The sequence below is a fragment of the Bombina bombina genome, chromosome 7 (assembly GCF_027579735.1).
Source record: "Bombina bombina isolate aBomBom1 chromosome 7, aBomBom1.pri, whole genome shotgun sequence".
Classification (NCBI taxonomy): domain Eukaryota; kingdom Metazoa; phylum Chordata; class Amphibia; order Anura; family Bombinatoridae; genus Bombina; species Bombina bombina.
The window spans coordinates 600,418,854-600,443,709 of record NC_069505.1 but is presented as its reverse complement, the minus strand read 5'-3'; the positions used below and the strand labels follow the sequence as shown (position 1 = coordinate 600,443,709).

Below are 24,856 nucleotides of genomic sequence, written 5' to 3'. Positions count from 1 at the left end.
ATGGTTTGTTTACAATTATGTACTACATACTTGGCTTGTCTTCTAGTTTGTAGAGAGAGTTTATCTCTGAGTGCTATGTCTCTCAGGATGAAGCTGTCTGGCAATGTCACAGTTTTTTTTTTTTTTCCTTGTATGTCCCAAGCCTTTATGGCGTCACATGCAGTGCCCTGTGGTTCCTCTCAGTCTCCTAGAAGAGTATTTTTGCCTATAGATTTTGCTCACGACTATCCTCTGTGGTATCTGGCATTATCTGATTTTTCCTATGTTTGAAGGGAAAAGGCATGAGGAAAGGTAGAGATTCAGTAAGGTTTCTGTTCCATCTGCTGTTGCTACTCAGGTTGCTCTTCCTCATAAGTCTGATAAGGGTGATACGTCGGTAGCCTCTGAGGGTGAAATCTCAGATTCGGACAGTATAATTCCTTCATCTGATGCTGAAGTAGTAACCTTCAGTTTGAAGCTAGTACACCTTTGTGTATTGTGAAAGGAGGTTTTTGGCTACTTGGAGCGACTTCGATACGCCTGTCGTTGTCAACCCTATGGAATCTAGTAAGTTTTATAATACTAGATTTCCTTTGTGGAAGTTTTATTCAAGTTCCAGACGGTTCTAGGAGATTTTTCAGGAATGGGACAAGTCCGGGATTTAATTTTTTCCCTGTCTTTAAAAAGATGTTTCCTGTTGCTGTCTCCTTTAACTATCATGATGCACGGTGCCTTAAGTAGTAGGGACGATTTCTACTCTGGCTAAGAGAACTACGATTCCCATAAAGGATAGCTATTCTTTTACGGATCAGTGGACTAAGCTGGAGGGTTATATTATCCACTGTGTCAAGTGCGGCACCTTATTGGTGCGACGCCTTGTTTGATTCCATTTTGGTAAGGACTCCTTTGCAGGAGATCAAGAACAGAATTAGGGCTCTTAAAGGGACACTGAACCCAATTTTTTTCTTTCATGATTCAGATAGAGCATGACATTTTAAGCAACTTTCTAGTTTACTCCTGTTATTTTTCTTCATTCTCTTGCTATCTTTATTTTAAAAGCAGGAATGTAAATCTTAGCAGCCAGTCCATTTTAGGTTCAGCACCATGGATAGTGCTTGCTTATTGGAGGCTTACATTTACCCACCAATAGGCAAGCATAACCCAGGTTCTCAACCATCTTTTCAACAAGCTAACTCTCCTACTGAGATTTTATCTTTCTTCATTCCCACAAATGGAAGTTAATCTGAAAATAACCATCTTGGAGTGGAGAGCGATCTTCAAAGCTCTGTTGGCTTGGCCTCAGTTGTTTTAAACCGTTTTTTCAGGTTCTAGTTTAACAATTTCATCTCAGTGGGTTACATTACCCACCTGGGAGGAACCTGGAGTTCCTTTTGCCATGATTGGCGTGGATTGTTCGGTGGGCGGACGCTCACATTCGTTATTTATCCACTGTTCACGTTTAAAGAGTGAATACCGGGAGCGGACTTCTTGAGCAGTCAGATTTTTCATTCCGGGGAGTGGACTCTTCTCCAAATGTGTTCCCCAGATTAACCCTCAAATGGGGGGTGCTTGAGTTGGAGATGGCGTACGCCAAGCTTCCAAGTTATGTTTAGGGTCAAGAGATCAGCAGGCTGTTCTGCTAAATACTCTGGCGGTTCCTTGGGATTTTAGTCTGATTGTTCTCCCTCCACGAGTCAATGCTTGTATTAAATTGGAGTGAGCCTCAGTATTATAATAGTTCCTGCTTAGTCTCGCAGGATCTGGTGTTCAGATCTAGGGGAGATGTATTTCTTCCACCTTGGTGTGTGTTCCTGAGAAAAAGGACCTTATTATCAGGGTCCATTCTTTTATCCAACTTTCGTTTTCTCTGAAGTTTTCTGCTTGGAGATTGAATCCTTAGTTCTAAGCGTGTTTTTTTTTTTTATCGGTCATTGAGACCATGATTCAGGCAAGCAAGCCTGTTACTGGTAACTTTTACCATAAGGTATGGTGTAAATTCCCTGATTGGTGTGAATCCATGGACTACTCTTAGAAGTAGGGTCAGGATTCCTACAGTTTTGCCCTTCTTCGGGACGGTCAGTTCTTTGAAGGGTCAGATTTCTGTGTTTATTCTTTTTTTTCACAAGTGTCTGGCGGATGTGCCAGATGTGTAACCTTTTTTTGTCAGACCCTGGTTTGTAACAGGCCTGTGTTTAAACCTGTTGCTCCTCTTGGAGTTTTAACCTTGTTTTGCAGCAGGCTCAGTTTGAGCCATAGCATTCCATAGCTTTACAATTTTATCTTGGAAGTTTTCCTTTTTGTTCTATCTTCTGCTCGGAGAGTTTAGGCACTCTCGGCTTTGCAGTGTGGATCGCTTTTATCTTATTTCAGATAAGGTGTTTTTTTATCCTAAGTGGAAATATTGTCTGGGATTTTGTTATTCCCTCTCTTTGTTATTCCCTCGTTCTGATCTCTTGAGGAATGTGTGTGTGCACAATTTGTATGTTGTGCATGCTTAATATTTTTTCTTCTGTTTTGTTTGTTTTCTGTATACAGAAAGCTACTACTACTTCTCTTTGTCTGGTTGAGAAGTTTAGTTTGTTTGTTTTTCAGACTGTGGGGCTGCAGTCTCCTGAGAGAGTTATGGCTCTTTACACGAGGGCTGTCTCTTTTTATTGGGTTTTCAAAAATGAAGTTTCTGTGGAACAGTTTTGCAGGGCTGCAGCTTGGTCTTCCTTACATACTTTTTCCAAATTTTCTAAATTTGATATTTTTGTTTTGGCTGTGGCTTCTTTTGGGAGAAAGGTTATCAAGCATTGGTGCCTTCTGTTTAGGTATGCCTGTCTTGTCCCTCCCTATTCATCCTTCACTAGCTTGGGTATTGGTTCCCAACAGTAATTGATAAAACCGTGGACTCATCATATCTTAGGAAAGAAAATAAAACTGATGCTTACCTGATAAATTTATTTCCGGATATGGTGAGCCTGCCATTTATTTCAAGACAGTTATTTTTGTCTAAACCTCAGTCACCTCTACACGTGGTGTTATTTCTTTTTTCTCCATTTCCATTCGGTCGAATGACTGGGGGTTGTGGGAAGGGAAGTGATACTTAAAAGCTTGACTGTGGTGCTCTTTACCTCCTCCTGCTGGGCAGGAGTAATATTCCCAACAGTTATTGATGAAACCGTGGACTCACCATATCCGTAAATAAATACATTTATCAGGTAAGCATACATTTTCTTTTTATACTGTTCTCTCACCTCACTACCTGTCCCCTCATAGCTACTCCCCTCCCTCTATTCTACCCTTTCCCCGCACACATCTTCAACCTCTCCCTCAGCACTGGTATATTTCCCTCATCAAACCTTCTCTCGATCCAACTACAGCCCTATTTCCCTACTCCCTTTTGCCTCAAAGCTTCATGAAAAGCTAGTATATGCACGTCTATCCCATTTCCTTATATTAAACTCCCTCCTTGACCCACTGCAATCCTGTATTTTACCCCCATCACTCCACAGAGACAGCAATTGTTAAGGTTACCAACGACCTACTTACAGCAAAATCCAAAGGCCATTTTTTCTGCTTGTCCTCCTTGATCTGTCTGCAGTCTTTGATTTTGTCGACCACCCTCTTTTTGGCTCCAAACCCTCCAATCCTTTGTCATTTGCGACACAGCTCTCCCGTGGTTCTTCTCCTATCTGTCTAACCTTACCTTTTAGTGTAGCCTTCTCTGGGGCATCCTCTGCCTCGTTACTTTGTCCTCAGTCCCCTACTCTTCTCCAATCTACACGTCATCATAAGGGTCCTTGATAAAGTCCCATGGGTTTCAATATCATTTGTATGCTGATGACACCCAAGTCAACCTCTCTGCACCAGACCTATCTCCTTCCTTGCTAACCCGTTTCCTTCCTTGCTAACCCAAGTCACTAACTGTGTTTCTCATATCTCATCTTAGATGTCCTCTCACTATCTTAAGCTAAATCTCTCCAAAACTGAGCTTCTTATTTTCCCCCTTCCTCCAAAATCTTCACCTCCCCCCCCCCCCCCCATTTCCCTATAACTGTAGATAACTCCAACATTACCCCTACCACACATTCCGGATGTCTTTGGGTCACACTTAACTCAGATCTTTTTTTCAGTCCTTGGCTAAAGTCAGCCGCTTCATCCTTTAAAAATAGCTCTAAAATTAGACCTTTCCTTACACAAGACACAATTAAGATTTTAATCCACATTCTCATTCCTTTCTGCCTCGACTACTGCAACTCCATTCTCTCTGGTCTCCCTAGCTGCCGCCTAACTCCTTTTAAAATCCATATTGAATGCCTCTGCCAGGCTCATCTTCCTTACACGTCGCTCTTCATCTGCTGCACCTCTCTGCCGATCCCTTCACTGGCTTTCTCTTGCCTACAGGATTAAACACAAAATTCTAACTCTGACATACAAAGCCCTCAACTGCACTGCTCCCCCCTAAATCTCAGACCTTATCTCCAGATACTCTTCCTCCTGTCCTCTTCGCTCTGCTCATGACCTCCTCTCTTATTACCTCCTCACACTCCCGTTTACATGACTTCTCCAGACTGGCTCCCATCTATTGGAACTCTCTGCTTCACTCCACAAGACTCTCCCATAGTTTTGAAAGTTTCAAGCGCTCCATAAAGACTCTACTGTTCAGGGATGCATACAACCTACACTAACCTTCTTATCTCCACCGCTATCCCCTTGAACCCCTTAGCGTATAAGCCCGACTGTTTGTAGATCACCTTCATAAGAGCAGACTACAACAGTGCAGCTCTCGGCAGGGCCCTCTACCCATTTGATCCCTATAAATGTTATCTTGGATACCACCTATGTTTATAGAGCGCTGCAGAATATGTTGGCGCTCTACAAATATCTGATGATGATGATAATAATAATGACCTGATTATTTTAATCTTTATTTTCTTGGGAAGACTTCTTCTATATTTATCTATTTACTTTGTCTTTTTGCTTTTCAGCAGATGAATTCTGGAGCGGGAATAATCATGAAGGGCATAATACCCTTTCTTTGCCTGAAAATATTACTAATTGCAACAGTAAAAATATGTCTGTGACGTACTTTACATCTATAAGCGATACATGCCAAGAATTAAATCTAATAGGAACCCATATATATTCACACAGGGTGGATAGTGAAGAATATGCAGATATTCAAGTTAATCATTTGGATCAAAAATATCCAAATATACACATAATTCACAATAATTTGTCTGAAATGAGTTATAATTTCAATGAAGTTACAGAATACTCTGAATGTTGGTTATTGTGTACAATTCACGCAACAGAATGGCATTTAAACTGCTCTGAATGTCAGCGTTGCGTGAAATACAATTCAGACTTCATTAAACAGAAGGAAATTCAAAAAGTAGAAAAACTATTTGCTTGTACAGAGTGCGGAAAGTGTTTCAGTCGAGATGCTAGCCTCGTTATACATAAAAGAGTTCACACAGGAGAGAAACCCTTTGCATGTTCGTATTGTATGAAATGTTTCATAAGTTATGGAGATCTTAATCGACATCAGAGAGTTCATACGGGAGAAAAGCCGTTTGAATGTTCTGAGTGTAATAAATGTTTTTCCAACAGTCCAGATCTTATTAGACATCTCAGGGTTCACACGGGTGAAAAACCGTTTATTTGTTCTGAATGTGGTAAAGGGTTTACCTGTAAATTCACACTTAATATACATCAGAGAATTCACACCGGAGAAAGACCATTTTCTTGTAACGAATGCGGAAAAAGTTTCATATGTAAATCTGCCCTCGGAATCCACCAGAAAATCCACAAAGACGAAAAACAATTTTCATGTTCTGAATGTGGAAAATGCTTTAGCATGCACTCATATCTTGTTAAACATCAGAGGATTCATATCAATGAGAAAAATTTTATTTGCTCAGAGTGTGGAAAATCTTTTTTAGATAATTCAAATCTTGTTAAACATCAAAAGATTCATACTGGTCTAAAGCCGTTTTCATGTAATGAATGTGGCAAACAATTTGGTTTTAAAAGTTATCTCGTTAAGCACCAGAGACTACACACTGGAGAAAAAACGTGTTCGTTATGCGGTAAACATTTTACTACGAACTCGGATCTTCTTCGACATCATAGAGTCCATACCGGAGAAAAACCTTTTACTTGTTCAGTTTGTGGTAGAAACTTTACTACTAGCTCTAACTGTGTTAAACATGAGAAAATTCACAAAAGAAAAATACAGTTCACGTGTTCTCTTTGTGGACAAACATTTTCTAATAATTTATCTCTTAATGAGCATATGAGCCTTCATTCCGGAGAACAGTAATATGCAGAATGGATTATATTAAGTCTACAGGCTTGTGTGCTATGAACTGTAGTTGTCTTGTCTACATTGCACATCTCTGGATTTTCATATAGGAGTGGAGCAAAATTTAGGAAAAGGGTATGTGCCCTATACATAGTATAACTGTTATTTTAAACAAAAAAAAATATCTCTCCTAAGTTTACTTAGTATTTTTAATATATATATTTGAATTATATATGGTTATGGTTAGATTCTATTACACCTGTTTTACTCAAAATGTATCTACAGAAGCCCCCCAGATATTAATATACAAATAGGTAATTCCTCCCTCCATTTATAATTTTGTATGCTTTCTAAAAATATGTAATGTGCATATATATATTTATAACTGCACACTAGTGCAAACTGACAAAATAAACATGTTTTTGTTTAAATTTCTTTATTTTCCAAAAGTGATTTAATTTTAAATTGAAAGTTATTCACATTAAAATGGAAGAAGGATATAACCCATGATTTTGATGTTCTCAGACGCTGTTAGTGAGTTTAAATACATTTTGAAAATTGAAGCTGGTGTCTATTAAAATGTTTACTGTCGTTGTCTATACATTTTATTAAAGCTTTATAAAAATAAATCTGCAAATATAAAAACAGAGCTATTTAAAACTCTATGGTAAAAAAAGTCACATGACTTGTGTATATACAGAATACATATTGTAGTAGACCTCTGGTATCATGGACCACCTTACCCTTTGTCCCTGGTATCCAGTCTTGCCTAACTCTGCCTGTCCTCTTGTGTTCCTCTCTGTGTCTCTGCCGAGTAAGGGGGGGGTGCTTCAGTTTTGGAAGGAGTCAACGCAACATAAGTCCCGACAGCCTCTTTACAATCCTGTAGACACCAAAGTGCAATGCACTGCCATGACTGGAGAGTAAATTGGGGTAGAAGGAAATTTAAAAATGTACCTCGTTGGTCGTAGGCTTGCCACCTGTCCTACTGTGAGCTTCATGTCCCATGAGAGAAAGACCACTTTGTACAGTGCAGTGTGTTAAAGAGAAACATAAAGTAGGTCATGGAGCACCAGTTAGATATTAAATGGTGTGTGTGTGTATATGTGTGTGTATATGTATATGTATGTGTATGTATGTATGTGTGTATATATATATATATATATATATATATATATATACACATACATACACACACAGTGGATATAAAAAGTCTACACACCCCTGTTAAAATGTCAGGTTTCTGTGATGTAAAAAATGAGACAAAGATAAATCATTTCAGAACTTTTTCCACCTTTTTAATGTGACCTATAAACTGTACAACAACTCAATTGAAAAACAACTGAAATCTTTTAGGTGGAGGAAAAAAATAAATAAATAATGTGGTTGCATAAGTGTGCACACCCTCTTATAACTGGGGATGTAGCTGTGTTCAGAATTAAGCAATCACATTCAAAATAGGAGTCCGCATACACCTGCCATCATTTAAAGTGCCTCTGATTAACCCCAAATAAAGTTCAGCTGCTCTAGTTGGTCTTTCCTGAAATTTTCTTAGTCGCATCCCACAGCAAAAGCCATGGGTCACAGAGAGCTTCCAAAGCATCAGAGGGATCTCATTGTTAAAAGGTATCAGTCAGGAGAAAGGTACAAAAGAATTTCCACAGCATTAGATATACCATGGAACACAGTGAAAACAGTCATCATCAAGTGGAGAAAATATGGCACAACAGTGACATTACCAAGAACTGGATGTCCCTCCAAAATTGATGAAAAGCCGAGAAGAAAATTGGTCTGGGGGGCTACCAAGAGGCCTACAGCAACATTAAAGGAGCTGCAGGAATATCTGGCAAGTACTGGCTGTGTGATACATGTGACAACAATCTCACATATTCTTCATATGTCTGGGCTATGGGGTAGAGTGGCAAGACGAAAGCCTTTTCTTACGAAGAAAAACATCCAAGCCAGGTTACATTTTGCAAAAACACATCTGAAGTCTCCCAAAAGCATGTGGAAAAAGGTGTTATGGTCTGATGAAACCAAGGTAGAACTTTTTGGCCATAATTCCAAAAGATATGTTTGACGCAAAAACAACACTGCACATCACCAAAAGAACACCATACCCACAGTAAAGCATGGTGGTGGCAGCATCATGCTTTGGGGCTGTTTTTCTTTAGCTGGAACTGGGGCCTTAATTAAGCTAGAGGGAATTATGAACAGTTCCAAATACCAGTCAATATTGGCACAAAACCTTCAGACTTCTGCTAGAAAGCTGAACATGAAGAGGAACTTCATCTTTCAGCATGACAACGACCCAAAGCATACATCCAAATCAACAAAGGAATGGCTTCACCAGAAGAAGATTAAAGTTTTGGAATGGCCCAGCCACAGTCCAGACCTGAATCCGATTGAAAATCTGAGGGCTGTGCACAGGAGATGCCCTCACAATCTGACAGATTTGGAGTGTTTTTGCAAAGAAGAGTGGGCAAATCTTGCCAAGTCAAACTGTGCCATGCTGATAGACTCATACCCAAAAAGACAGTGTTGTAATAAAATCAAAAGGTGCTTCAACAAAGGATTAGTTTAAGGGTGTGCACACTTATGCAACCATATTATTTTATTTTTATATTTTTTCTTCCCTCTACCTAAAACATTTCAGTTTGTTTTTCAATTGAGTTGTACAGTTTATAGGTCACATTAAAGGTGGAAAAAGTTCTGAAATGATTTATCTTTGTCTAATTTTTTTACATCACAGAAATGAGAGAGAAGGAGAGAGAGAGAGAGAATAAGAATTGCCTATGCACTCATAAGTTCCAAACTGGCACAACATTGATCTATTTCTACAACCAAATATAGGAACAAGGACAGTGCTGATACAACCACACACATACATATATACAGTTGTGCTCATAAGTTTACATACCCTGACAGAATTTATAATTACTTGGCCATTTTTGAACACAAAAACTTTTCTTTCACTCATGCTTAGTGTTTGGCTGAAGCCATTTATTATCAATCAATTGTGTTTACTCTTTTTAAATCATAATGACAACAGAAATTACCCAAATGACCATGATCAAAAGTTTACATACCCTGATGATTTTGGCCTGATAACACGCACACAAGTTGACACAGGGGTTTGAATGGCTATTAAAGGTAACCATCCTCACCTGTGATCTGTTTGCTTGTAATTAGTGTGTGTTTAAAAGTTCAATGAGTTTCTGGACTCCTGACAGACCCTTGCATCTTTAATCCAGTGCTGCACTGACGATTCTGAGTTATGGGGAAAGCAAAAGAATTGTCAAAGTATCTGCGGGAAAAGGTAGTTGAACTGTATAAAACAGGAAAGGGATATAAAAAGATATCCAAGGAATTGAGAATGCAAATCAGCAGTGTTCAAACTCTAATCAAGAAGTGGAAAATAAGGGGTTCTGTTGAAACCAAACCACGGTCAGGTAGACCAACTAAAATTTCAGCCACAACTGCCAGGAAAATTCTTCAGGATGCAAAGACATCCACAAATAACTTCAGGTGAAATACAGGACTTTCTGAAAACATGTGGTGTGGCTGTTTCAAGATGCACAATAAGGAGGCACTTGAAGAAAGATGGGCAACATGGTCGAGTTGCCAGAAGAAAGCCATTACTACGCAAATGCCACAAAGTATCCCGCTTACAATACGCCAAACAGCACAGAGACAAGCCTCAAACCTTCTGACACTGTCATTTGGAGTAATGAGACCAAAATTGAGCTTTTTGGCCACAACCATAAACGCTACATTTGGAGAGGAGTCAACAAGGCCTATGATGAAAGGTACACCATACCTACTGTGAAACACGGAGGTGGATTGCTAAATTTTTGGGGTGTATGAGCTACAAAGGCACAGGAAATTTGGTCAGAATTGATGGCAAGATGAATGCAGCATGTTATCAAACAGAATCCCTCATTTTCCACTTCTTGATTAGAGTTTGAACACTGCTGATTTGCATTCTCAATTCCTTGGATATCTTTTTATATCCCTTTTCTGTTTTATACAATTCAACTACCTTTTCCCACAGATCCTTTGACAATTATTTTGCTTTCCCCATGACCCAGAAATGTCAGTGCAGCACTAGATGCAAGGGTCTGTCAGGAGTCCAGAAACTCATTGACCTTTTTTACACACACACACACACACACACACATTACAAGAAAACAATCACAGGTGAGGATGGTTACCTTTAATAGCCATTCAAACTCCTTTGTGTCAACTTGTGTGCATGTTATCAGGCCAAAATCACCAGGGTATGTAAACTTTTGATCAGGGTCATTTGGGTAGTTTCTGTTGTCATTATGATTTAAAAAGAGTAAACACAGTTGATTGATAATAAATGGCTTCAGCCAGACACTAACCATGAGTGAAAGAAACGTTTTTGTGTTATCCTTCATATTCTCTGAAAGATGGCCAAGAAATCATAAATTCTGCCAGGGTATGTAAACTTATGAGCAAAACTGTGTGTGTATATATACATACATACATACACACACCAGGGGTCAAGTCCTACAAAAAAAAGTATGGGAATTCACCAAAACTTCCATCGCCCTCAAAATTAATATTGTTTTATACACACAAACACACTTACACACTGTATTTGTATATAATCTAAAACACTGTGGGTAATGAAAGCAAATTTAAATCAACAAAGGGATGAATAGTTGGTGGCCTTTGAGCCTGAGGATGGACACCCATGGTTACATTTTTATATGGCAGGGGAGAAATTTTGTAATTAATTTAGGATTCAACTAATACTGAATACTGAGAAGCCAGACACACGCTTTTTAGAACACATGTAGGGGCATTTGTTCATTGAAAGCAAAACAGGTCCCCTTGCACTTTGGGATGAAACTGGTGGAATCTGCAGCAAATACATTATATGCAGATAATCTGGCCAGGGCGTCCATACTTTGTTTTTTAACTTACATGGTGCATACCTAGCTTAGCTTAGCTTCAGTTCCTCACACCCTCATTCCTCCTGTTCCAGGATGAGCTGAGAATTCAGTGTCTGACAGCAACTCCAGACTCCTCTGTCACAGAGTCTCACCAACTTAAGGTGCAATAGTCATATTTTTGCTGAGGGGAGCTAAATAACCCCAGAGCAAGCCACACAGAAATGTAACCATTATATGTTTCACACAGTGCGGGTGATTACACAACAATACCACTGTCAGGCTTGCATTTAGTGTATTGTAGGAATTACTAGAGGATCTTACTATCCTTCTAACCAGACTGTGCTCCAACTCCTTCCACCAGCAGCAGCAGTGTTAACTGAAATGTTTCTGTTCTCTGTACAGGGAGAACTTAGTTCCACCTGCAGAAATAGTGCAGGAACTCCGTTCCCATACGTTCCCTCTTGACTTGTCCCCTGATACACACAAGCACACATAAATACACACACATACATATATATATACACACACATACATACACGCACACATACACACATAGATACACAAACACACACAATGAAAATTGACATGTTAGAAGGGAACATGAGATCTGTTAAAACAGAATCTGAGTTTAAAGATATGAAATCAAAATTGGATGAGGACATGTCAAATTTCAAAAAACAATTGGAGAGTAAAAAATACAAAAAATTTCAGAGAGACTTATCAGATTATCAAAACAATAAAGTATATAGATGGAGGAATCCAGATTTTGTCCCTTTCAAGAGAGACAATAGGAGGACATATAGACCTAATGAGTTACTGGGAGATACATCGTCAGAAAGTGACACAAATGATCAATCTCCGGCTTTTTCTATCAGGGGTCGTGGAACCAGGGGTACAAGAAGAAGAGGACGAGAAGAGGGGGGAGGAAATATAGGAAACCGAGGTCAAACCAATTATCGTATGACAACCAGACAGAACAGGCGATAGAACAAGAGAGCCTGGTGGTAAATATTTCAAAAAGGTCATTTGATGAGGCAACTCTGAAAGTCTTACAAAAGGGGTTATCATTTATACCATCCACTCAGCCAAATTTCTTTGAAATTGAATGTGATCTTCAAAGATTCTTTAGACAAATTAGACTTAAGAGTTACTTCGCGAATAACCCTATTGAACACACAGAAGGAGAAAATTCTGCCTTCCAATTCCATCTAAAAGACATTAGACCAAAAAGTAAATTTAATCCTCCTCCCACGAATCCAGCAGTTGAAGCGTATATTATACTAGTAAAGAGAGATTTTGAAAAGATGCGCAGAAATTTTAAATTTAGACATAAACATAACTTAACAGCAGAACAGAAGAAATTATTGACAGAGGTACAAAATGACAACACAATTGTATTGAAATCGGCGGATAAGGGCGGAGCTATCGTCATCATGGATCATGATGACTATAGAAATGAGATTCTGTCCCAATTATCCAAACAAGAAAATTACAAAATGTTTTATTTTGATCCAACCAAAAGGATACAGAATAAAATACTGGAAATAGTAGAAATGGCAAAAGAAATGAATATAATTACATCTAAACAAATGAAATTTCTTATTAATCAACATCCTATTATTCCAGTGTTTTATATCTTACCCAAGATTCACAAGAATTTGAAAAAGCCTCCTGGCCGCCCAATAGTGGCAGGCACAGACTCAATTTTTCAACCTATTGCCATATTCTTAGATACTTTAATCAGACCGCTTTTGGGAAGTATAGCATCTTATCTACAAGACACTACTGATTTCATAAATAAAATTAAACAGATCAGGGTACCCCCCACATGCAATTTTGGTCACTATGGACATTTCAAATTTATATACTTCTATTCCTCATGAACTGGGCATGGAAGGTGTCTTCTATTACATTGATAAAGAAAGGCTATTTACACCTTCAGAAAGAAGATTGATATCTGATTTATTTAAAATAATCCTTTATGAAAGTTACTTTATGTTTGAAGACACCTTCTATGTACAAACCAAAGGGACCGCGATGGGCTCTAATGTAGCTCCTACATATGCAAATCTTTTTGTAGGAAAATTTGAGGAACAATTTGTCTATAGTGATGATTCTTTTAAGACCAACATAAAATGTTGGTATAGATATATAGACGATGTATTCCTATTATGGACAGGAGAAGAACATACTTTTACACACTTTTTAGAGACCCTTAATTTAAAAACAGATTACCTAAAATTTACTATGGAAAGCAGTACAGAGAGAATTAGCTTCTTAGACACAATGGTATATATTGAAGAAGGTAGATTAGAATGTGATATATTCTCAAAAGCAACAGACCGCAATAATTTACTTAGCTTTGATAGCTTTCATCCTCCTAATACCATAAGAAGCTTACCATATAGCCAGCTACTCAGAACGAAAAGAATCGTATCTGATTCCAACAAATTACAAATTAGATTAGATGAAATGGCAAGCAAATTTAGGGAAAGAGGATATCCTAATCAAGTAATACAAGAAAATTTGGAAAGAGTAGATCAGATTGAGAGAACTTCTCTCCTTGAACCTAAATTCAAGGAAAAGAAACAATTCTCTGTACCCCTGGTAACACAATATGGGTTCCATAGTAGAAAACTTAAAACCTGTATTAACAAACATTGGTACCTTCTTAAAGAGGAACCACAATTGGCAGAAATTTTCAAAGATCCGCCCCTTTTATCATACAAGAGAAACAAAAACCTGAAAGATGTACTCGTTAGAGCTGATCTAGGGACTAGAAGTCCAGCTCCATCTTTACAAAAGAAAGGTTGTTTCCCTTGTTATAATTGTGCACAATGCAATTCTATGATAAGAGGAGATATTGTGACACATCCACACACTGGACGTAAGATAGAAATTAAAAACACATACACATGCAATTCAAGCTATGTGATATATGTTATTAAGTGTCCGTGTGGATTAGCTTACGTGGGAGAGACCACCCAATGTGTCCGTGACAGGGTCAGACAACATAAAGCTGCCATAGGTAACTCAGACTGGGATGCTCCAGTATCTCACCATTTCACAATGGCATCCCATAATAAAAGCCAATTGCGGTTTCAAATAGTAGACGATGTCCCTCCTTTTAGGAGAGGAGGGGATAGACAAAAAGCATTGTTCAAGAAAGAAGCCCAATGGATAAGAAAATTGGACACACTGTCACCTAGGGGTCTCAATAGAGACATCTCTTGGGGGCATTTTGTATGAATAAGATTTTTCCATCTTAAATAAATATTTAATGGGTTCTTAGAACACAATAACAAATATTTATTTAGTCTGCATAAAATAATTCCCTTGTAGATATTTATTTTGCCCCCTTCTATTTGTTTTACAACCCTAGACAGCAAATAGTAATGGTGATATAGAGTCTAATTTAGGTTTGCAACAATACAGGTAGATTAAATCTAACATAATATTCAATAAGTCAAGTGAGAATTTAATCCCTTTTAAAGAGATCCTATTCGTGTAATCGGGTCTATACATATTTAAGTAACAAAAAATATGTATACCAAGAACGAACTTTTATTTTCATATGTTCGTTTGGTTTGCGATAACTGTGTCATTTTGTTGCATCGTTGCTGCTTCAATAATTACTAATCTCGTGTAGTGAGATTATCACATTTAGTTAGTTTTAAAACAGCTTTAAGTCACATTATTTTTGTTTCATATAATAGCTGAATGGGTGACGTATTAGATGGGTGTGTGTGTATGCACCAATAGAATCACGCTTGGGCCTTTCTAAAAGAGGCCGGTTCCATGATGACGTATACTCCTTGAGAAAGGGCGGAGTCCCGAAACGCGCGTCGGAGTGTAAGGCTGCTCACTGAACCGCTTGTCGATACAAGGACTTTGATGCAAAAAGATTACAGAAAAGAGCCGTGGTTTCATAAAGACACAAGACCGAATCAAGTGTTTGTTCTCCCGTCCGCAAGAGTGGATAAAAGTCGGGGGCATCTCCATTTATTTAAAAGGATGTGTAATCGCAAGTATTATAAAGCTAATTAACATGCATGTTCTAACTGGCCAGCTTCTATACTAATACAGACGCAATACAGATGATTGGTGATACACTTGCTGATTTAACACACGGCTTCTACCACATTAGAGACGCTTTAATTCATTAACACTCTAATACTGGGAAGGGTCAGAAACTTTATGCATATGTTACAATATGAACTGTTAGAATAGTTAAGCACCGATACCCGGGCTGAATACTACCCAACCGCAAGTGTGGTTTAAAGAGGGGAACTTGGAAAGAGCCTTGGAGTATATTGAGTGTTAACATAAAGTTGAATACATATGCTGGATGAACTAACGGCTTTCTGTCTTGTCCTGCACTAACCCATAAATGTGCTTATACTCATCATAAAAAGGTGTATGCTGAATAAGGGAATGATTACAGAGTTTAAAATGTTATTCAAATCTCATGCATAAGAAGATACATTTGTAATCGAAAAGAATCTCCTTACAGCAACCATATCTGAAAAATTGCATCAAAGATTTTAAATTCAAAACAACTGTGAAAGTTTTTGCATGTCTAAGGGACTGTTCACTTTTTCATCTATATGAACTTTCTAAGACATTAATAGCGGTTTTCTGAGAGCCTTGGTTGATTCTTCCAGGGACGCCTGGGTTGAATCCAATTGTTTTATGAATGAAAGTAGTTTGCATGTGTGGATGGACTGAAAGTTGTGGATTCATATTATAGAATTGTAATTAGATACTTTGTAATAAATTGCATTTACACTTTTGCTAAATTGAGGTGTGCTGAGTTCCTTTTTTTGTTATTTGTAGATGGTAAAATTGGAGGTTTTACTAAACTCTTGCACCCTAAAAATATATATACAATTTTTTATTTAATTTTTTCTGACAGTGGATAGAATGCTTTAGTGGTGCTGTGATTAACTATTTATTAAATAAGTATTTTTTACCTCTTTGAATCACATGCACACAATCTTGATTGAGTAATTATAATGGCTTTCTTACAAACACAAAATACTGAAGGATCCAAACTTTTTGCCTATTCCGAATTTGATGCAGCAAGGATAGCAACATTATGTACAGGAAACAGGGATTTTCTCACTAATGAACAATGTAATGCTGAGCCAATAACACTTGAACAAATTACTAAGCAAAGAATCATGTATGATTTACATTCAGTGACATTGGCTGAATATTACAGACAGAAAAGAATACCTAGGGGACTAAGAAGTAATTTACATCCAACTCTCTTTAGAGAAAATAATGAATATTGCGATAAATTTGAAGGCATACTGAACAAATGTGCATATGATATAATTATATTGACGATAGAGTATATTCAAAAAGAATTACCCAAATTGCAGAATGAAATTGACATGTTAGAAGGGAACATGAGATCTGTTAAAACAGAATCTGAGTTTAAAGATATGAAATCAAAATTGGATGAGGACATGTCAAATTTCAAAAAACAATTGGAGAGTAAAAAATACAAAAAATTTCAGAGAGACTTATCAGATTATCAAAACAATAAAGTATATAGATGGAGGAATCCAGATTTTGTCCCTTTCAAGAGAGACAATAGGAGGACATATAGACCTAATGAGTTACTGGGAGATACATCGTCAGAAAGTGACACAAATGATCAATCTCCGGCTTTTTCTATCAGGGGTCGTGGAACCAGGGGTACAAGAAGAAGAGGACGAGAAGAGGGGGGAGGAAATATAGGAAACCGAGGTCAAACCAATTATCGTATGACAACCAGACAGAACAGGCGATAGAACAAGAGAGCCTGGTGGTAAATATTTCAAAAAGGTCATTTGATGAGGCAACTCTGAAAGTCTTACAAAAGGGGTTATCATTTATACCATCCACTCAGCCAAATTTCTTTGAAATTGAATGTGATCTTCAAAGATTCTTTAGACAAATTAGACTTAAGAGTTACTTCGCGAATAACCCTATTGAACACACAGAAGGAGAAAATTCTGCCTTCCAATTCCATCTAAAAGACATTAGACCAAAAAGTAAATTTAATCCTCCTCCCACGAATCCAGCAGTTGAAGCGTATATTATACTAGTAAAGAGAGATTTTGAAAAGATGCGCAGAAATTTTAAATTTAGACATAAACATAACTTAACAGCAGAACAGAAGAAATTATTGACAGAGGTACAAAATGACAACACAATTGTATTGAAATCGGCGGATAAGGGCGGAGCTATCGTCATCATGGATCATGATGACTATAGAAATGAGATTCTGTCCCAATTATCCAAACAAGAAAATTACAAAATGATTTATTTTGATCCAACCAAAAGGATACAGAATAAAATACTGGAAATAGTAGAAATGGCAAAAGAAATGAATATAATTACATCTAAACAAATGAAATTTCTTATTAATCAACATCCTATTATTCCAGTGTTTTATATCTTACCCAAGATTCACAAGAATTTGAAAAAGCCTCCTGGCCGCCCAATAGTGGCAGGCACAGACTCAATTTTTCAACCTATTGCCATATTCTTAGATACTTTAATCAGACCGCTTTTGGGAAGTATAGCATCTTATCTACAAGACACTACTGATTTCATAAATAAAATTAAACAGATCAGGGTACCCCCACATGCAATTTTGGTCACTATGGACATTTCAAATTTATATACTTCTATTCCTCATGAACTGGGCATGGAAGGTGTCTTCTATTACATTGATAAAGAAAGGCTATTTACACCTTCAGAAAGAAGATTGATATCTGATTTATTTAAAATAATCCTTTATGAAAGTTACTTTATGTTTGAAGACACCTTCTATGTACAAACCAAAGGGACCGCGATGGGCTCTAATGTAGCTCCTACATATGCAAATCTTTTTGTAGGAAAATTTGAGGAACAATTTGTCTATAGTGATGATTCTTTTAAGACCAACATAAAATGTTGGTATAGATATATAGACGATGTATTCCTATTATGGACAGGAGAAGAACATACTTTTACACACTTTTTAGAGACCCTTAATTTAAAAACAGATTACCTAAAATTTACTATGGAAAGCAGTACAGAGAGAATTAGCTTCTTAGACACAATGGTATATATTGAAGAAGGTAGATTAGAATGTGATATATTCTCAAAAGCAACAGACCGCAATAATTTACTTAGCTTTGATAGCTTTCATCCTCCTAATACCATAAGAAGCTTACCATATAGCCAGCTACTCAGAACGAAAAGAATCGTATCTGATTCCAACAAATTACAAATTAGATTAGATGAAATGGCAAGCAAATTTAGGGAAAGAGGATATCCTAATCAAGTAATACAAGAAAATTTGGAAAGAGTAGATCAGATTGAGAGAACTTCTCTCCTTGAACCTAAATTCAAGGAAAAGAAACAATTCTCTGTACCCCTGGTAACACAATATGGGTTCCATAGTAGAAAACTTAAAACCTGTATTAACAAACATTGGTACCTTCTTAAAGAGGAACCACAATTGGCAGAAATTTTCAAAGATCCGCCCCTTTTATCATACAAGAGAAACAAAAACCTGAAAGATGTACTCGTTAGAGCTGATCTAGGGACTAGAAGTCCAGCTCCATCTTTACAAAAGAAAGGTTGTTTCCCTTGTTATAATTGTGCACAATGCAATTCTATGATAAGAGGAGATATTGTGACACATCCACACACTGGACGTAAGATAGAAATTAAAAACACATACACATGCAATTCAAGCTATGTGATATATGTTATTAAGTGTCCGTGTGGATTAGCTTACGTGGGAGAGACCACCCAATGTGTCCGTGACAGGGTCAGACAACATAAAGCTGCCATAGGTAACTCAGACTGGGATGCTCCAGTATCTCACCATTTCACAATGGCATCCCATAATAAAAGCCAATTGCGGTTTCAAATAGTAGACGATGTCCCTCCTTTTAGGAGAGGAGGGGATAGACAAAAAGCATTGTTCAAGAAAGAAGCCCAATGGATAAGAAAATTGGACACACTGTCACCTAGGGGTCTCAATAGAGACATCTCTTGGGGGCATTTTGTATGAATAAGATTTTTCCATCTTAAATAAATATTTAATGGGTTCTTAGAACACAATAACAAATATTTATTTAGTCTGCATAAAATAATTCCCTTGTAGATATTTATTTTGCCCCCTTCTATTTGTTTTACAACCCTAGACAGCAAATAGTAATGGTGATATAGAGTCTAATTTAGGTTTGCAACAATACAGGTAGATTAAATCTAACATAATATTCAATAAGTCAAGTGAGAATTTAATCCCTTTTAAAGAGATCCTATTCGTGTAATCGGGTCTATACATATTTAAGTAACAAAAAATATGTATACCAAGAACGAACTTTTATTTTCATATGTTCGTTTGGTTTGCGATAACTGTGTCATTTTGTTGCATCGTTGCTGCTTCAATAATTACTAATCTCGTGTAGTGAGATTATCACATTTAGTTAGTTTTAAAACAGCTTTAAGTCACATTATTTTTGTTTCATATAATAGCTGAATGGGTGACGTATTAGATGGGTGTGTGTGTATGCACCAATAGAATCACGCTTGGGCCTTTCTAAAAGAGGCCGGTTCCATGATGACGTATACTCCTTGAGAAAGGGCGGAGTCCCGAAACGCGCGTCGGAGTGTAAGGCTGCTCACTGAACCGCTTGTCGATACAAGGACTTTGATGCAAAAAGATTACAGAAAAGAGCCGTGGTTTCATAAAGACACAAGACCGAATCAAGTGTTTGTTCTCCCGTCCGCAAGAGTGGATAAAAGTCGGGGGCATCTCCATTTATTTAAAAGGATGTGTAATCGCAAGTATTATAAAGCTAATTAACATGCATGTTCTAACTGGCCAGCTTCTATACTAATACAGACGCAATACAGATGATTGGTGATACACTTGCTGATTTAACACACGGCTTCTACCACATTAGAGACGCTTTAATTCATTAACACTCTAATACTGGGAAGGGTCAGAAACTTTATGCATATGTTACAATATGAACTGTTAGAATAGTTAAGCACCGATACCCGGGCTGAATACTACCCAACCGCAAGTGTGGTTTAAAGAGGGGAACTTGGAAAGAGCCTTGGAGTATATTGAGTGTTAACATAAAGTTGAATACATATGCTGGATGAACTAACGGCTTTCTGTCTTGTCCTGCACTAACCCATAAATGTGCTTATACTCATCATAAAAAGGTGTATGCTGAATAAGGGAATGATTACAGAGTTTAAAATGTTATTCAAATCTCATGCATAAGAAGATACATTTGTAATCGAAAAGAATCTCCTTACAGCAACCATATCTGAAAAATTGCATCAAAGATTTTAAATTCAAAACAACTGTGAAAGTTTTTGCATGTCTAAGGGACTGTTCACTTTTTCATCTATATGAACTTTCTAAGACATTAATAGCGGTTTTCTGAGAGCCTTGGTTGATTCTTCCAGGGACGCCTGGGTTGAATCCAATTGTTTTATGAATGAAAGTAGTTTGCATGTGTGGATGGACTGAAAGTTGTGGATTCATATTATAGAATTGTAATTAGATACTTTGTAATAAATTGCATTTACACTTTTGCTAAATTGAGGTGTGCTGAGTTCCTTTTTTTGTTATTTGTAGATGGTAAAATTGGAGGTTTTACTAAACTCTTGCACCCTAAAAATATATATACAATTTTTTATTTAATTTTTTCTGACAGTGGATAGAATGCTTTAGTGGTGCTGTGATTAACTATTTATTAAACACACAAATACATACATACACGCACATATACATACATACACACATAGATACACAAACACACACATACACGCACATATACACATACACACACAAATACATAAACGCACATATACACACATACATACACACAAATACATACATACACGCACACACACACACACATACACATACACACACAAAAGACGCATCTAGTAAGTCCATATTTTTTTCTGAATTTTATTCTTAGTACAGCATAATTCATTTTTCAGGTATTCTTGAGTTCTTACCACCTTTACTGCAAGTCTGTTCCGTGTATCAACCACCCTTTATGTGATGAGGACATAAATGATTCTGGAACATATCACCCTTTACATTATAATGATGAACTTTTGCACTAGATTTATTTTTCTGTAAGAAAAGCCAGCATATTTATGTAAAATACAGGTAGATAGACACGGTTTGACTGACTTGAAAGCTTCTTCAGGGTTAGTGAATCCAGAACATAAGTAAGTTATATACAGACAGATTCGTATAAAGCAACTCATTTGCTTTTCTAGGCTGCTGAAAGAAAATAGCATCTGAAAATAATAACAATAGTAATAACATAATAACACTAATAATGATAAAACACTAATATTAATAATGAGACACAACTTATTTGTTCCCTTTTTTATATATTGATTGTTGTGGATTTCCTGATGTAATACAGATACTAGTAATAATAATAATAATAATTAATAAAATAATAAAGAGACACACGTTGTATTTTTTCCTTTTATATATAGTTTTTTTTGTGATTTCCTGGTGTAATATAGATTAGGAACTAGATATAAATGTAATAAAAAAAAACAGAGCATTAAAAACTCTGATATATACTAAAGCAATTTTGTTTCCAGTTAAAAATATTTATTAGGTAACATGGAGGTTGTTATTTGCTGATATACCCCAAAGTAGTCTAGCTGCAGACTGGAGCTCCAATCTAGACAGGAAACATGTGACCGCCACTGACTCTAGACAGGAAACATGTGACCTACACTCAAAGCTTTTTTTTTTTTTTTAAATCAACTTTAATGTAACAAACGATCTATAGACAATCATTCTGAAAACGAAACATTTTGCAGCTTTCTTGTTCTTCTTAATGTGCACTCACAGGGGTTTATGCTGATTGTCATTGATAAGGTAACTACTGTGAGTGCACATTAAGAAGAACAAGAAAGCTGCAAAATGTTTCGTTTTCAGAATGATTGTCTATAGGTTGTTTGTTACATTAAAGTTGATTAAAAAAAAAAAAAAGCTTTGAGTGGAGGTCACATGTTTCCTGTCTAGAGTGGAGCTCTTCTCGATATACTAGCTGACATCTGTATTTTTTATAATTATTTGTTTTTAGCTATTAAATCGGTTATCTTTGCTGATTTCCCATTATAAAACCTAATTTGCATTGAATTATATTGGACAGGACTTTCCAAATAAAAAACGGCTGCCCTTACTGCATTTTAATTTGCCAATAATAAAGATGGCGGAGAGACGCTTAGCGTGTAAATAACGTGATATCACTGAAATCCCGTGTAGTTTTGAAGAGCTGTAAGTTTAGTGTGTAGGGACATTAGTTTAGTTATTTCTGTGCCCCGGGGCCTGGTGCATATGGCCATGTGAGTGCCCGGCGGAACACGTGTAATGTACCGGGGGTGGAGCCAGGAGGGCAATACGGGGAGCTCACAGTAGCAGGTAATGGGGTTGTGCTTTTCTGTAAATTGCTACCTGTGGCTTTAACTTCTTACGGAGTATATATGAGGGGGGCACTTTCTTTATAAAGTATAGTTGAGGGGACACTGCCTTTATAAAGTATAGAGGGGGGGGGGGGGGGGGGGCACTGTCTTTATAAAGTATATAGGAGGGGGGCACTGTCTTTATAAAGTATATTGGAGGGGGGGGAGGCACTGTCTTTATATAGTATAGAGGAGGGGGGTCATTGTCTTTATAAAGTATATATGAGGGGGGCACTGTCTTTATAAAGTATAGAGGAGGGGGCACTGCCTTTATAAAGTATAGAGGAGGGGGCACTGTCTTTATAAAGTATAGAGGAGGGGGGCACTGTCTTTATAAAGTATATTGGAGGGGGGTCACTGTCTTTATAAAGTATAGAGGGGGGCACTGTCTTTATAAAGTATAGAGGCGGGGGGCACTGTCTTTATAAAGTATAGAGGCGGGGGGCACTGTCTTTATAAAGTATAGAGGAGGGGGCACTGTCTATATAAAGTATAGAGGAGGGGGCACTGTCTATATAAAGTATAGAGGAGGGGGCACTGTCTATATAAAGTATAGAGGAGGGGGCACTGTCTATATAAAGTATAGAGGAGGGGGCACTGTCTATATAAAGTATAGAAAGGGGGCACTGTCTTTATAAAGTATATTGGAGGGGGGGCACTGTCTTTATAAAGTATATTGGAGGGGGGGCACTGTCTTTATAAAGTGTAGAGGAGGGGGGCACTGTCTTTACAAAGTATATTGGAGGGGGGGGGGGGCACTGTCTTTATATAGTATAGAGGAGGGGGGTCACTGTCTTTATAAAGTATAGAGGAGGGGGGTCACTGTCTTTATAAAGTATAGAGGAGGGGGCACTGTCTATATAAAGTATAGAGGAGGGGGCACTGTCTATATAAAGTATAGAGGAGGGGGCACTGTCTATATAAAGTATAGAGGAGGGGGCACTGTCTTTATAAAGTATAGAGGAAGGGGGGCACTGTCTATATAAAGTATAGAGGAAGGGGGGGCACTGTCTATATAAAGTATAGAGGAAGGGGGGGCACTGTCTATATAAAGTATAGAGGAGGGGGCACTGTCTTTATAAAGTATAGAGGAAGGGGGGCACTGTCTATATAAAGTATAGAGGAAGGGGGGGCACTGTCTATATAAAGTATAGAGGAAGGGGGGGCACTGTCTTTATAAAGTATAGAGGAAGGGGGGGCACTGTCTATATAAAGTATAGAAGAGGGGGCACTGTCTATATAAAGTATAGAGGAGGGGGCACTGTCTATATAAAGTATAGAGGAGGGGGCACTGTCTATATAAAGTATAGAGGAAGGGGGGCACTGTCTATATAAAGTATAGAGGAAGGGGGGGCACTGTCTATATAAAGTATAGAGGAAGGGGGGGCACTGTCTATATAAAGTATAGAGGGGGGGCACTGTCTTTATAAAGTATAGAGGAGGGGGCACTGTCTATATAAAGTATAGAGGAGGGGGCACTGTCTATATAAAGTGTAGAGGAGGGGGCACTGTCTATATAAAGTGTAGAGGAGGGGGCACTGTCTATATAAAGTATAGAGGAGGGGGCACTGTCTTTATAAAGTATAGAGGAGGGGGCACTGTCTATATAAAGTATAGAGGAGGGGGCACTGTCTATATAAAGTATAGAGGAGGGGGCACTGTCTATATAAAGTATAGAGGAGGGGGGGCACTGTCTATATAAAGTATAGAGGAGGGGGGGCACTGTCTATATAAAGTATAGAGGAGGGGGGGCACTGTGTTTATAAAGTATAGAGGAGGGGGCACTGTGTTTATAAAGTATAGAGGAGGGGGCACTGTGTTTATAAAGTATAGAGGAGGGGGGCACTGTCTATATAAAGTATTAAAGTGATGGTAAACTCAACCCGTTTTAAAATCTGATGCAGAATGTTTAGTGATATTTTAGAGGGAGTTTAATTCATCAGTTGTAATGAAGTTGCGCTATAACTTACTTTTTAATATAGATATGAAATTCTACGGAATTTGGCGGCGCTATACAAATAAATGATAATTATAATATTCCCCGTACTCTGCCGCCCACTTCAAAGTCAATATTTCTGTGAACTAACAGTTTGATTTGGCACTTTTGTCGTAGCTAGAGCTGATTGGACAACAATTCAAACAG

The 24,856-nt window shown here is 37.6% G+C and overlaps 2 protein-coding genes across 5 annotated transcripts in view; both read left to right on the top strand.

The window, feature by feature from the left end:
• The window catches only part of LOC128667197 (zinc finger protein OZF-like), a 39,870-nt gene extending 33,217 nt beyond the window's left edge, over nucleotides 1-6,653 (top strand). The window contains exon 5 of the mRNA XM_053722126.1: nucleotides 4,953-6,653. Within this exon, the coding sequence (XP_053578101.1) occupies nucleotides 4,953-6,289 (1,337 nt within the window). The 3' untranslated portion in view covers nucleotides 6,290-6,653. The remainder of the gene's footprint in view (nucleotides 1-4,952) is intronic.
• A 15,905-nt stretch (nucleotides 6,654-22,558) lies between these two features.
• LOC128667202 (gastrula zinc finger protein XlCGF52.1-like) overlaps nucleotides 22,559-24,856 on the top strand; it is a 33,487-nt gene continuing 31,189 nt past the window's right edge. For all 4 annotated transcript variants that reach the window (XM_053722135.1, XM_053722134.1, XM_053722133.1 and 1 more), the window contains exon 1: nucleotides 22,559-22,672. The gene's annotated coding sequence lies outside the window, so the exon portion shown is untranslated. The remainder of the gene's footprint in view (nucleotides 22,673-24,856) is intronic.